Below are 15,678 nucleotides of genomic sequence, written 5' to 3' on the forward strand. Positions count from 1 at the left end.
GAAGCACCTGCATTTAGTGTCTTCCTTTTGCATTTATATAAACTTCTCAGTTTTGGCAGGTGACAAGTGCTGGAAGAAGTGCTTTCTGTCTCAGTCTGTGTTCCACCACATCTAGCTGCTAGTAAAAGAGTACTCTGGCACAGGTCTGTACAGTTGAAAATACCCTGTGTGAGTTTTAATGAACCATAGATAAATCAAAGGATCTATCTGCAGTCAGGTAATGATTTTATCTTTATGAGTTATCTATTCAGTCGAGCAACAGGTTGTAGAGGTGTCCTGCAGGCTTTCCAATGATCCAGATTGCCTTGCTCACTAACTCACAAAACACCTTTAACAAGTCCACATGGGAGTTTCACCAAGTACAGCTCAAAAATTACTCTGCTTCCATAGGACCTGGAAAGTTAGTAGAAATTCCAAAAGAAAACAATGTGCAGAAACAATATCCCAAGTTTTTGCAAGCTACATGGGGACAAGATAGAGCTGATTTTTGAAGAGGAAGGCATCTCTGCATGACAAAACCTGTTGAGGGAATTAAATTTATGAGAAAGAACTATGCATGAAGAATTTTTCCTGCATAACACACTGTAAATTTTTAATATGTACATGGAGCTGGCAGGGTGCCATTTCAGTGCCTCATTTAACTCAGTAAACTGCCTCCAGCTGTATTTCTCCACTTCAGAAGGCTGATGGATTAAGCCACCCTTTCCACAAAATGCACTGGTGGTTTTTGGGATTCTCCTCTAGGTGTTCCTAATCTGATGTATTCCTTATTATATTATTTGCTCCTCAATTTGCCAATTGTGATTCTGCTTATCAGGGAAGACCAGCTCTAAATTCTGAGTCCTTAGTCCTGTTAGAGAGAACTTGCATTTTGTAAGCAGCAGGTGTATTTTTTTGCTTGGAAGACAGTTCAGTCAAGTTGTTACTTTTTCTTTCTAATCTATGTTGCCTTTAATATTTTATTGAGTGTGGGGAAGGACACTTCTTTTTCTATACGTTCTGCAATTCAATGCAAAGCCAAGACAAGGTTTAATTGTGCAATAAGATTTCTGCTTACCCCTCTACACCAAACAAATGTGGGCAACATAAGCTCCTCAGCTCTTGCTTTAACAAACTAGAGTTCACATGCAAGTCGTGAGAGAATATGCCAGTCATGTCTCAGCTTACCTTTGACATGACATAAATCATCTGCTCTTGACCAGCATGTGGTAATATCATGATTCTTCCAGCATTGTTGAGGAGCAAAACTGTAGACATATTTCTATTATTTTACAATAATAAAGTTGTTTCTGACGTATTTTTATAATCAAAACAAGCAATGACCTGCCAAGTTGATCCCTCTCCATGCTTGTTCCTATTACCTCATCTCCACACTGTTTTCAGAGGATTAAGGATGAGGAACATCTGGTTTCACTGACCAAATAGAAGTGGGTTTTGTTCAGTTCTTCATTAGATAGAATGTGTGACAAATTCTTGCCCTGAAAATATTTGCTTAGAGACACAGTGTCCTTCTGCATGGGTGAAAAGCCACCATTTGTAGCACCATCCACTAAATAGGTATGAAGTTCTGCCAAGTGGGCAACACATGTCATAAAATCTTTTACCAGAGGGGTTCATTTACATCCTCTGGTCTGCATGCCCACACCTCAGACTGCCAAATTGCACCAAAACATCCATACACCTCACACTTCATTTAGGTTAAAGCATTTCATGTTCTGGAAGTTGAATATGCATACATTTCAAGAGAGGTTAAAACAGTACCTAACTCAGACAGAAAATTAATTAGGTGAAGACAGCATGTATGCTTACAGCAAACAACAAAGTTGCTGTGCTGCAAAAGGGGAAAAGGGGTAACACCACTATTTCTCTGACCTAAATATTAGCTGTTCTAATATTTAACTACTTTTAGTGTTAGGAAATAGCCACTTGTTCAAGGTCAATTTTTTCTAACTTCAGCTTCCTGTCATTTAACCTTGATATGCCTTTGATAGCAAAGTTGAAAAGTCTCCCACTATCTTTTCCACATCTTTTCCTCATGTAAGTACTTACACACAAAGATCAAGCCACCTCTTCACTTTTTTTGATAAACTGAATAAATATAGCTCCTTAAACCTCCTATCACCAGGACTCCTCAATCTTATTTGTGTCCTTCCTGTGAACTCTCTGCAGTATTTTCACATCTTCTGGAAGTGCAGACACTAGAATCACACATGCTATTCCACGGTGTGTGTACAGGCAAGGTGACTGCCCTACCTCTACTTGAGATCCCTCTTTCATAGACTCAAATGCTGACTTCTTGGCATGGTATCTCAATAAGAAATCTCTTTAGCAGTTTGCACTTGACCCAAAGTTCTTCACTTGAGCACAAAGTTATCCCAGGTTACACACTTTGCTGAGGCACCTAATTATCAGTCTTGTATAACAAGGTAAATGAAGAGATTTCTGGTGTTGCCTGTCAGTGTCAGCTTTAACAAGGCATCTGGGATACCCAGGATCCTAAATGAGGCAGCTGAGTCTAATGCATGAAAGCAGTCTTAGAAGGATCTGAACGTCCATCTTCTAAGGTGTTCTGATGTACTTCAGACACAAACTCTGTTCCCTATTCCAAGATGCAACACTTTGGATATGGTTGTATTAAAATCTACTTAGCAAGCTTCTGACCTTTAACTCAATATTCCAAGCATTCCATAACCTGAGCTCTCATTAACCTTTTCTCTTTCTTGTTTTATCCTCCTCAGTGCTTTTGTAAACTTTACTAGGAAAGAAATAATGTGATTGTTTAAATCACTGCTAAATTAAAAAATCATCTTTCTAGCAAAAATAAAATTTAGGGAAACCTTCAGTTAAAGAGGATTCATCGATGATACCTCATAAGAACTGTGCTTTGATATATGTCAACTGTTTGCATTTCTTAACAATTCTACAATGCACATTGTTTATCAAATAGCTATGTACTTAGTGAAATGCTCTGGAGAAAGTCAAGTTTTCTGTAACAGCCCAGTTGCTCTTAGCAGTCATTCTTACATTTATAACAGACAACAGGTTTTTTGAAAGTGCTCTCCATCTATAAAATGAGGTGAATGACATTCATTACTTTTGAATATTGTCTAAATATGGCCATACGTGAAGTGTAAGTTCAATTTGGGAGATTGGTAGAGTATGTGAATTGATCAGCCATATGAAACGAATTTTCCATCATATTAGACCTGCCCTTTTGCAAGATTAAACACAGATGGTCCAGGGAGAATGAATCCATACAGAGGAATAATAGCGTTATCCCATAGAGAAAGAAATCCTCCACCTGTGTGGTAATTTGATGGGGGTAACTGAAATATTCCAGCTCTCATTATAATGATTTTTAGATTCTGCCACATTTATTTATGAAAGAAAGTATTTTTCTAAGTGACAGCACCTAGTGAAGTCTATATCATTGTTTGAAAAATAGACTTACTAATCAATAAGGTGTTATCATAATTAAATCAAGGAAAAAATTGTTTCATTAATATTTTTACATTATGAGATGAACGCTAGATATTTTATAATCCGTCTATGATATATGACTGATATTTTTTCTTATTTGACTGATATCTATATAGAAAGTAAAAAAAAGTGTTGCTAGCAGTTAATCTGTGTCATCGCGAGCGAATGGATCCACTCCTCTGCCCTTTTTTCCAGAATGGCTAATTTAGACATGCCCAGCTGAAGCTCTGCAAAAGGGTTTCTGGCTGTCTAAGGCTCCACTCCATGGAGAACAGGGCATGTGAGTCTGTGGCGTCCCAGACCTAGGTCCCGTGGGGGAGCCCGCCGGTCGCAGGTCTGCAGGAGCCCCAGATGACTAAAGCTCGAATCCACCAAATAGACGGGTCGGCACACGGAGCGCTGCAGTTCTCAGAGGTTTATTCAAGGCAGGAAAAGGCAGGAAAAGGTAAAAGGAGCAAAGGGAGACAACCTCTTGAGAGGGGAGCTACCCTGAGTGCCTGGACTCCGAGGTCTGGGTGACCAGAGCCCTCGGAGACCCCCCCGAAGGAGGGGATAGGGGTTATATCCGAGAGAAAGGAGGTGGGGTCAGGGTACATACCTCCAATGGGGTAAGATCTTGTGGGAGGGATAGGGATAGTACGAACCAATGGGAGATAAGGGAAGGAGTGGTTACAAGGAGGGAACCAATAACAGAACTTAGAACAAAGAACTTTCCAGAACCTGGGTTGGTACCATTGCTTAACTGACATTAACTGGGGAGGGTACACCAAATGATGGACATAGGGAATGGCGGGAATCCTATTACCATGCCCCTACACCACAGTAGTTTCCCATGGTAATCCCGGTAGATCTCTTCTAAGACCTCCTCCCACATGAGTCCTTCTGAAACCCATTCCCAGTTTAACGTAGCCGTTCTTTTCATGCTCAAAGCTTCTCTTCCTCCTTTCATCACCAAAGCCTAGATAAAAGCTCAAACTTTAGAGCTGCATCCTTCCTTTTTTATTTCTTCACGACCTTTGTCCCCAGTTGTTATGATAGCAATCATTAGATTAGGTCATAAGAGAGGGTTTTATTTGGTATTTGCTCTGATATGATCCTCACAATCTCAGCCCAAGTTTAGCCTGTCAAAACCATGGAAGAGGAAAAGCCTTGGTTAGTGGGGCTCTGTGTAGATTCTGTATTTCCCCACAGAAATCCCTTCACTTTTGTACAGTATTTGTGGACTATCTGTACTTTTTCTTTTGCTTGGTTATAAGACTATATCACCATATACAGCCACTCATATATTTTAATTTTTGAGAGCCTTGTGTGGTCCATGGAACTTTCATATATATTAACTATCACATTAGTGCAACATAATCAACATTTCTAATGGCTCTATTCTTTGTCATAAGACCCCTAATGAGTTTATGCAACCAGTTCAAGGTCACACAAAGGTGTCCCTTGTAAAATTCTGATCAATGCAATCACTGCTGCTGAAATACTGTGCGCTGCTAAGGATAAATACCTCTGATTTCTGTGTGCAGTGTGGTGAGATCTGTTTTGTTTTGTTTGTTTTTATTTTTTTTTTTCTTTTGCCAGATTTTTTTTCACATTCATTAAGTCAGGAAAATATATTATTTCTGTCACTTTAGGCCAGATATTCTGACGAAAGTCACAAATTGCTAATCCTTTTGCAAACTCAGACAGCAGTCTGACATAGCTCCAGATTTTAAACACATTTTCAGACTGGAGCCCAATGTGCCTTAATCATTTAACTGTGGAATAAAGTGCACAGACCTGAAAAATGCATCTGAATTTTTAGGAAGGATTTAATGTTTATAATATTTTATGCACTCTCATCCCATAGGGCGATTGATCTTTTCAGTATGTCAGTGGATAGTAAAGAGGATTGAAAACAGATCCTCAAAAGAAATACTACCTCCCAAATAATCTTAATTATGTCAAATAGCAGAGACCTGACTATTGCAGACAGTTTCTGAGGACTCTATTCCTAATATTGTAACCCCATTTGGTTTGGAAAATAAAGTTGAGTGAATGCTGAAGGTATAATTTTAAAAGTTAGCAATCCTCTGACAACAAGAAGAGATTTTTTTTTTTGCCAGTGCTTAGATCCTTTTGAAAATTAATGTTTGGATTATTTAAAGAAGATATTACATGAAAAGTTCTTTCCCTGTTGGAACATCCTTGTCTTGCTCACCTATATACCTGCATGCCTGTTTTATGGTGACTTAAATAGGGCAATGTGTTGCAATAGGAATTTATCCATATTATTGTAAGTATTTGGAGCACAGGTTCCTTTATATAAACTCAATTAGATTCCGCTGGGTTGAGATTTTTAATTTTTCAATGAATTAATTGGCTTTGTAGCGATTAGACACCTAGCTAATCTTTGGGACTATATTTATCAGTTAATGCTAATGCGCATTTTTCTTAGCAAATACAAAGGGCTAAATAATGTGAGACACCTTTTCAGGCCTGACCCAGTAAGTTGTTTTCTGCTCTTATACAAGGACAAACTATTTTCCTGTAGATCTCTTTTACCACGTGCCTACTTGATGAGGCAAGTGTACAGATTAAGGCAGGTCATGAAGTTGAATGTTCACTTTGGAGACTTATATTTGAATTATATTTTCTGCTGATTTACAGACATGTTCTGTGATCTTTCAGCTTTTTTTTTATGGGAAAGTCAAGGTTCATCCTTCCTAAAAGAAGCCTCTGCACAGTGTATTCAGTGTGTCTTTCTATGTTGAAATAAAAATGTAAGGATAAGTATAAAAGAAAGAGAAAAGAAAAATACTGTTTTGAGAATATGAAAAACAAAAGAATATTTGCAGAAAAAGTAAATTTATATGTGAATTGATACTAGAACCGTTATAGTACAAAAGAGAATGGAAATCAAGATGAGGTTTGTAAAGCATTTCACTGGTGTAACTGGATTTTGTTCTCATGTGAGTGATTGAAGACTGAGAGAATGCATAGAAATTTTTTGATCATGACAAAAAGTGAAGTGCAATGTACACCCCCATTTTTGATGGTTTAAGAATTACTTGAATATAAAAGAAGAGTGCAACATATATGACACTAGCACTATGTGGCTTTAGTAAGAATTTTAAAAGAACACTTCTCATAGATTTGCACAAGCAGAGCATCTCTATTTTATCTTTTCCCTTTCAATTCACTTTACATATGAACCCTCCTTTTTCTAGTTCTACTCAAAAAAGTATAAATTACATGACCTCTAGAAATGGAATGCAACAAACAGCTCTTGCATGTAATATCATTCTTACTCTAAGTTGAAGAACTATGAGATCATTAAAGCTGAGAAAGAATTTTGTCCAGTGCTTTGGAGCAGTGAATAGTATAGCTAGTGTTTAAAAATATACTTTAAAAAATCTGCACAGATTTTCCCCACTAGACTCTAAATATGATTTTATATCCATCAAGGTAAACAATATGAAATTGTTAGGGGGAAAAAATGCAAAAAACATATCAAAACATACCAAACACCAGAAAAAAAACCCCAAAAAACCCTACCAACCACAAAAATTCACAAGTCTCCTTGAGAACAGACCATGTCAGTACTGTTGCAACAAACGCATACACAGTTAAGGGTGTAATTAAAGATTACTAAATGCTTTCAATCTCCTTTAAAAATGCCAGTATGATATGCTTTACTTTTTTTGTTGTGTGGAAAATAATAAAATTTAAAGTGAAATAACCAAAACACCACAAATTCTCACAGAAAATCAAATTATTTTTCTCTCATAAAAATAATATCCTAGGAAAACACAACTAAAACCTCTGTATCTTTAAGTCCCTGGTTTAGTGAAAAGATACAGCTATTGTATTAATGTTCAGAATAGGCTTAGGTACTTTGCTGAACAGGAATGGAAGTAAACATATGTTTTAAATTAATCACATGCATAAGTGTTGTCTTGACCTGGAGCAAAGCAGCACTTGGCATTAGTGAAAGCGATTTTCTGCAACAAAAGTTAAATTCAGTCTTTAAAATTTAATGCCTCTGATTGACCTTTCCTTTCACTATTGTTTATAGCCTACATTATTTTAACCTTCATTGTCTAAAATTATCAATTCATATCAAGTTAATGGCAAAATGTCGAATGCTTTGAAAATATCTTCTATTTCTTTGAAAGAACATTATTATTTTAATAATAGTTGAAAGTGTACTATGTTTCCCGAGTCACTGGTATCATAAATCAAACCCAGAACTCCATTTCTTTTCCCAAGCTACATGTAGAAACACGTAATTCCACTCCCAGCCCTCCATATGTGCTCTTGCATAGTTTTTACCCTAACCACTGAAAAATGCCCATAAAATAAATTATGATGTTGAATTGATGGGCTGTGTAATCTGTGAGGAAACTGTCAGTTTTACTCTGATATTTCTCAAGGGATTTCAATGTCAAAAACTGCAAGGAGGGTTAGAATTATGGAATTAGCCTTCAAAGCTGATTATTAATGTGCAATGCTTATTTCATTTAAACTGGCATCCCATGGAAGCTGACACATCTTACACCTGAACTTCAGTTACTTGCCCCAGTGATAGGAATAACTTATTGCAACCATGGAATATTTGGCATGCTGTCCTAAAAGCTGAAGGTGGAAAATCTCTCTTGGAGGAGTCATTGCTTACATTTTCAACAACTTTTCAGACAGTTACATGTGTCTGCAAGCATTTATGAGATACACATCCTGCTTTATATCAAAACTAGTGACCTCCTCTTAAAAATTCCAACAAAATGCACTGAAATCCAATTTTTTTGTCTATTCCCAGTGTTAACACTAGATTATATATTTAGGCTACAATCCTTATTCATAAATTCCAGACAATGAAAGGATACTATGCATATTGTTTAGCATTTTCATTCCACAGTCATGTAGTCAGCTGTATTAAACACATTCATGTTATGAATGTGAAAAGAGATGGGTTTGTGTTTACCATTGATTTAATTGTGGTTCTCAGGGAAATGGTTAACTACATTAGTAGCTTTTTCATGGCGCTGGTACAATTTTGTGTGCAGCGATGAAAAGTTCTCCCACATCATCCAGAAGACTCCTCTACTGGCCACATCTCCCTGCTGTGAGTACCAGTGGCATTTTAACAGGGCAAGACCGAAATATGAAGTGTGTTTTATGATCCTGGTGGGATCATGTCTCCTCCAACAGCAGGAAAGCTTTCAGTCTCTATTCCCTACGTAGGACAGACCGAGAACCACAAACTATAAAGCATGAAGAGCAGAATAATCCATCAATTTTTAACTCTTGGTTTGTCTCTCCACTTACTTCTAAATCTTTATTGAACCAATTCACTGACAAATAGTTCAGTTGAGGTCCTGGAGGAGAAACTCTTTCATGAGTAACTTTATTTTGAATACCCAACCAGAGAATACATAATTTCAGACGGTTTTTAGAAATATTTCCTTTACATCAAATTTTATGCCATTACGATTCCCAAGTACTTTTTCATTATTTCAGAAAGTTTTTCTTTTCCTTCCTGAGTTCACCTCACTCTTTTTTTATCCATTGTTGACTCAAAATGTTTCAGTATTTAGTTTTGAAAAATACATGGTATGTGGTGTTTGAAAAGTATGGAATGGGACTGAGATTTCCACACACAGGGAAATATTTCTTCATTGTTTGACATTTACCCATCAGCAGAGGGGGAATAGTTACTACTGATGTGAAATTGTTGCTGATACAGCATAAAACAATATTTCTGCACCATCAGTCTCTACCCAAGACAGTTATTTTCTGCTACATCAGCTTTAACAACCAGGCACTAATATACCAGGGTTAGGCCAACAAGGAAGCTTCTGGAGAGATGAGGTTATAAATGCTTTGTTACCTTGTGAGTTTTAGGTCCATTACCTAAAATTTGTATGACTTTTTCCTTATTAGTTTTATTTTATTTTATTTTATTTTATTTTATTTTATTTTTTAATTTTATGAAATTTTCACTGCAAGTACACATGAAACAATGTCCTCTTTTTGCAGAACCACATTCTGAGTAGCATCTCATTTTTTATAGAACTACTAACTACTGGGAATAGTTCTTTTTGACCAGAAGTTGCAGCAAAATGACATGTATGATTTAGACAGTTAAGAATGGAAGACAGGTACATCAGCTTGTCTGATCAGGGGATTTAGATGTGAATAATGCTTTGAAGTCAAGGGGTTTATGACAAATTCAACATTGACTGTTTTAAATTAAAAGCACATAAAGATTCAATTGTTTAACAATTAGTGGGCACTAGGAGCTCTACAACTTTTCACTTTCCATATATATTTTTTCTTTCTTTTAAAATTATTATTTTATTACTATTATTATTATTATTATTATCTTTCCAGTTTTCCACCTTCTGCTTCTTTGGTCCTTGTCTTTTTAAGCTGGGTTTTTTATTTTTTTGCAGGACTGCATAACTGTCATGAAGCCACCTGAAGAGAATATTCATTTAGTTTCTGGGGCAATTGCACTTGCTTGAGAATTTTGTATGTTGTAGATTATGAAGATTTTTTTCTGTGCTAATAATGAGTTAGTCTAATAAATATGTGAAAAGTCCAGTCTAATAGAACTTGATTTTTATGACTAAAAAGTCCTTGGACATTTTTGATAATGTATTCTGTAAGGGAGAGACTGAGGCAAGTATTTCTCAAAATTCTTGGGGATTTGGTTTCCTGTTGCATGTAACTTTATGCCTCACAAAATATTTGCTTCATATATTAGGAACATGAACCTGAGATTTAGTTTAATGAACAGGTAGGTTACATTTATCCAATATATTGACATAATCTGCATTTCCGTGGACTTTTGAGTAAGACTTTACACAGAACTGGAACTACTAAATTATCAAAATATTTGCTTGTCACACACTTGATAGCTGTGTGGCATATTTTTATCAAGCTTTCATAGCTTTCTAAATATCTGTCCTTTTATTCTCCCCCTTCTCTGTGTTTTGTGGCATGCTGTTCTGTTAATATCTAAATTAAAAATATTGTGTTCTCACTTGATATTTTAATCAGACATTAATGGGCTTTTCTGTGAAAGCTGAGACAAATGCACCATTTCAAATGAAAATTTAAATTGTAAATTCTTTCTCAGTCTTTACAGCCTTATACAGACAATTTAAACCAAGTTGCCAATATTTTTATACTGATATTCTGTTAAATCCACTGAAGAAATCACATCTGCTCTGAAAACCATAACTGGGGATTTGTTCCTAAACATACTTCTTGGTAGAAGATATATAAACATCTCCAAGCCATGAAGAGAAGATAACACAGTCTGATATATTTAACAACTACTGGGAAAAAAAATGTTTAAAGGGGGAAAACACATTCCATTGTGAGATATCTATTTAATGTTTAGAAAATTTGGAGAAAAGATAGAGGAATCTTTCCTCCCTACTCCCACAGAAATGAAAAAAGTGCAATTTTAGTGCATATTTTTCTGATTCTTTTCGGGCAGTGCACACACAAGGGTGATTTGGAGAAACCCAGAGAATTTTTACTAGTACATCAGTGAGCAACAATAGTTGTGTTTTCTCCCTAATGAAGTCAATCCTCTGCAAAGGTATAATGAAGTTAAAGCTTGTCTCTAAGGGCTGTGTTTCTTTGCCTTTAGGGTTTACGGTGTTCTCTGTCTTTTTTTTTTTTTTTTTTTTTAAGGATCATCTGTTTCAACTGGAATCGCGCAAATTTGAGAGAGGACGAGGCAGGTGCCCTTTTGACCCCAGTTCTTCCTTCACCTCCATCTTAATTGGTAATGATCTTTATGTCACAAGCTTCACAGTCCTGTCAATCTGTCATTCTGAGTCTCTTTCTTCAGCGCACCAAAGTGTTGTCAGCCTTCCATTGCAATCTTCCACATGTCAGAATTAATCCTCGTGGTGCTGCCCACATTAATATTACATTCCAGGCAGCATTAACCACAGCAAGGGTGTCTCACTGAAGTGGAATGTTGAATGGCATGTGCCATCCTGAAGGTAATTGATTGTTTTGTAATTATGGAAATAATAATTTCCTGCTTTCCTTAAAAGCAAAGAAGCATGACTGGTTTAGTAATTTACACCACTTTTGTTTTCATCTACTGAGATGAATCTGAGCAACAAGCACCTTGTAAAAATGTGAATTTGTTTTATCTTTTTATATTAAGCTTTATTGATTATATAAATTACCATTTTTGAGATGAATTTTTTTTCATTTCAATGCTGCCTTCTAACAAAACTGCCGCAAGCTGGTGATTCTGTGTTAGAAGAGTAGATCTCATACTCAAAAGATATAAAAATAGATTTCAATCTAAGTCCTGCCTTGCCAGGAAGCTGTGCTGAGACAGGGCTCCTCTGGGCCTTGCTGGGAAGTGTAGCACTACAGGACTGGGATCTTTTGTGCTGCAATATAGCAAACCATATGGGCTTTCTTCAAAAATGTTTTCTTAAAACATTTTGTGAGATGAAGCAAAGACAGTCTTGGCACTATTGACTAACTGTACATTGGCTAAAAATATCCTGGAACAGCAGGTAAATGGTAAAAGCTAGATGGACTTAGGGAGTAGCACAATGATTTCTGTGTTTAGAAAACATAAACAGAAACTGAGCATTCAAAAGGTATATAGATTAAAAGACAGAGCTAGAAAAAGAAGCTAAAGATTAAATAAATTTTATATTTTTCAGGGACAATAAAGAGGATTTTAGGGCCCTTTTGATATTTTCATTTGTCTCTGTGTCATAAAATCAGGCAACTAAATTCTCTGATGATTGACTACAATGGTATTTCTCATCCATGGTGGTGATGAAATACTGGTCGTGAGTGACAGTTGTATTTTTACATGCTAGGTTTATTTGTTCCTTTACATTGACAAATTAATTAAAAGAAGAATCTGCAGCAGTAATGAAAAATCTTTAAATCTGCAGCAATTTATCAAAATATCCTTCAATTTCATTAAAAGTAAAAGTAAAAAGTAAATTAGAGCTCTAATTCTTAAGATTTAGTGGGTTAAGAACTCATAGGAGAATTAGAAAAACACACTGTATGTTGCCTGACCCTTCAAAATCCATGAAGCACAGATTGTCATGCTTTTACCTCACCCATATTTCTAAATTGTTTCTACAGTTTTTGACAGATTCCGGTCTCAGCTTAGCCTTGGAACAAAAACTCATGCAATTGCTGTAGGCCTGAAACCTCATGGTCTAATCTTGAAGTCCTTCTCAACCTTTCCTCAGACAGAACTAAGTAAATAAATTAACCTGATTGTTCCTACTGTGAGATCAATGCGAATTTTATTTGTGTAAATGGAAGCCAGATTGTCCCACTGAGCTTTAAGAGTTTGCCTGAATTATGGGAGGTCCAATGGATGCCCATATTTTTATCTGAAGGAGAAAACAATTCCTTTACCATTTCCTGGTAAAGGCTGATTAGAGTCTTGGAGGTCCATTGACAAAGATATCTGATAAAGCTAAAAATTCTGTAATGTAGCAAGATTGACAGGAGAAAATAAAATTTTTGTTAGACCACTGATACACCAAAAAACAGACTAACTTTCACCTCTTCATCAAAACTTGCAAAGTATTTAGAGGCTGTTTTTCTAGCTATCCATTAGGAAATTCTATCATTTCAAGTTATCATGGAATTATATTTTAAAAGCATAAAAAAATTCTTCCAAGATTTTATTGTTTTATTTATTGTTTCGTATTTTTAACTATTGGAGTTAAACACTTCCAACACTTAGAAAGAATATCTTAAGGAAGTCTGAATTACCATTTATTTTATTTTATTCTACCAACTTCTACTACCCAGAGACACACAGTACACAGAATAAATGCTGCACGTTAGACTCCAGGATGTGTGTCCTTTGTCTCTGCAGGTAATCAGTTGAAAAGGTTGGAGGACTTAGATGCAAACACAGGAATAATAATATTTTAATTGACATTTGAGAATGAGAAGACTACTAATGCCAAATGCACTGAGAAGGAAGAGATGTTCCTTCATTCAGACAAGCACTGAGTTCAGCTCATGATGGACATTACCCCATGAGAGGAAATGCATACTACACCATGCACCCTCCACGACTGTTCTTCCAGTCCTTCTTCCAATGCTTGGAGGTTTAATTCATCTTCATGCAATTCAGTTTTCTTAGAAAGTGAAATCTGGTCCAGATATGAAGTCAGCATGATCTTGGAGGCTGCACCCCAGAGCTGTCGGCACTCTCTGATGCAGGTTCAGCCAATGTGCATGTCCTTGAGAAGATTTTATGCAAACCTGTTAGCAAAGCACACCCCAGCCCCTTCTTCCTCCTAAGGAAAGTATTCAAAACTTGCTCCCACCTCTGCCCCTCACATTAACACAGGACCTACACCAGCATGGCCATTGACTAATAGTGAGGAGTAGGCTAACAAGAAAACTTTACATACCTCTCATAAAGTTTTAAAAGATTTTAAAATCTTGATCTTGAAAGATCATTTGCACCATAACCATTTAGGACCAGATTTAGCTGGATTAATTTAGGAAGAAAGATAATCCCTTGTTCCCCATCTCTTTATGTCTTTCAATACAAGAGTTAAAATACCCACTCCAAGAAAACAACAGTTCATGACTTGGCTTTAAAATTAAATATCTATGCTGTTATAAGCATTGTTGTACGTTATCTGACCCACTAGTGAAGTAGCTTGTAATAAATTCCTCAATATATGAACAATTAATTTATTGCCAGCATCAGGAAACAGAATGGAAGTTGGATGGCAGACAGGCTGAATAAAATGTTTATGTTTAGCTCAACAGTATATAAAACTTTTGGACTTTTGTTCCTAATGAACTCCCCATCTGCTTTCAATAGCCAAAACTATTTTTGATACCAGATCTTGTACACTGATTAACTTAGACCACGCTAGCTGAAAAATTAGTTTATGTCCACATATTCTTACCTGCAATATATCAGAAGCAAGCGGTCAAAAACCTAAAGTACATCTGAATAGGTTAATATCCAGAGCATCCAGTCCAAAAGTATTTTCTGCTTTTACAGTTTTAAAAGTTAGGTATTTTTGTCTTTTCTTCTAGTCTAGACAAAAATATATTTTTTCTCAAAACAAAAGACAAAATACTTGAGTGACAGACAGAAAATACAAATATACAGAGGTACTAGTTTACTAGTTAAAAAATAGGGTTTTTTTAAATTTTCTATTTTCATACTGCCAAAAGTATCATTTTACTAAAATGTGAATTAGTCTTCTGATTTTAGACATCATATGAGTAATAACTGACTGACAGTCAAAGAAATACATGAAAGGTGCAGTTTGTGTTCTACTCATTACATTCTAATGCTTTATTCATAAAATAAATTTTCCATTTTACACAAAAAGACTACTGATGAATAATAGCTTGTGTTTGCATTTGTACCTTCCAATTTCATGCAGGTACAAAAAGCATACCACCTTTGAGGTGGTAGCAGACTATTTATAGAAATCTTTTGTATGAGTAATTCAATTTAAATGCTTCAATCTGTTTTGGTTTAGGGTTGTCACCTAGAAATTTTGAAGAGTTTAGAAGAAAAAGTTTGTATTTTAATTTGTTAATTTTTTGCCTTGAATAAAAGGCAAAATGAAGGAGTTTTTAAATGATCACCATTGAATTTTGATGTATTTGTTAGCTTGAAAAAATGCTAGCTAAAAGATGAAAAAATGCTAGCTAAAAAGTATGTGTGTATCAGTTAAAACTGGTCTTTGAGGTCCATGGGAGTTTTCTGTTTGCTTAAATAAGGAAAGAATTAACTTTTTATTCTTTTTAGAACATGACTAACCAGGCTCTTAACCTGATTAACAAAACTTAAATTTTAGCATTTTAATGTGTAGCTGAGGTACGACTGGAAGAGGGGAGGAGTAGTGAAGGTCTCTGAAGTTACTCAGCTGATTTTCAGTGGAAGGTGGAGGTTAATCAGTGTGATGTGCAGCAGTATGAAACTCTGCAAACAAAACAGGATTGAATTGATACGTGATAGTAGTTTTTCAAGGGAGGAGAAAAAAGTAGAAATCTTTCCAGAATTCTTCAAGCCACAATCTTAGTTTATCTCTAAATCTGAAATTGGTCAGCACCTGTAAAAACCTAGCAGTGTTCAAAATTTATAACTTACATTTATACAAAAGACTATTGAAAACGACAAGAGAAGATCCTCTTAGTGTCAAAAGT

General features: G+C 35.8%; 1 protein-coding gene across 2 annotated transcripts in view; it reads left to right on the plus strand.

Moving 5' to 3' along the window:
* Positions 1-15,678, plus strand: part of SEMA3E (semaphorin 3E) — a 131,176-nt gene that overhangs the window by 86,596 nt on the left and 28,902 nt on the right. For both annotated transcript variants that reach the window (XM_068189557.1, XM_068189558.1), the window contains exon 6: positions 11,170-11,263. In XM_068189557.1, the coding sequence (XP_068045658.1) occupies positions 11,170-11,263 (94 nt within the window). The remainder of the gene's footprint in view (positions 1-11,169; positions 11,264-15,678) is intronic.

Source organism: Anomalospiza imberbis, chromosome 5 (genome assembly GCF_031753505.1).
Source record: "Anomalospiza imberbis isolate Cuckoo-Finch-1a 21T00152 chromosome 5, ASM3175350v1, whole genome shotgun sequence".
NCBI lineage: Eukaryota > Metazoa > Chordata > Aves > Passeriformes > Viduidae > Anomalospiza > Anomalospiza imberbis.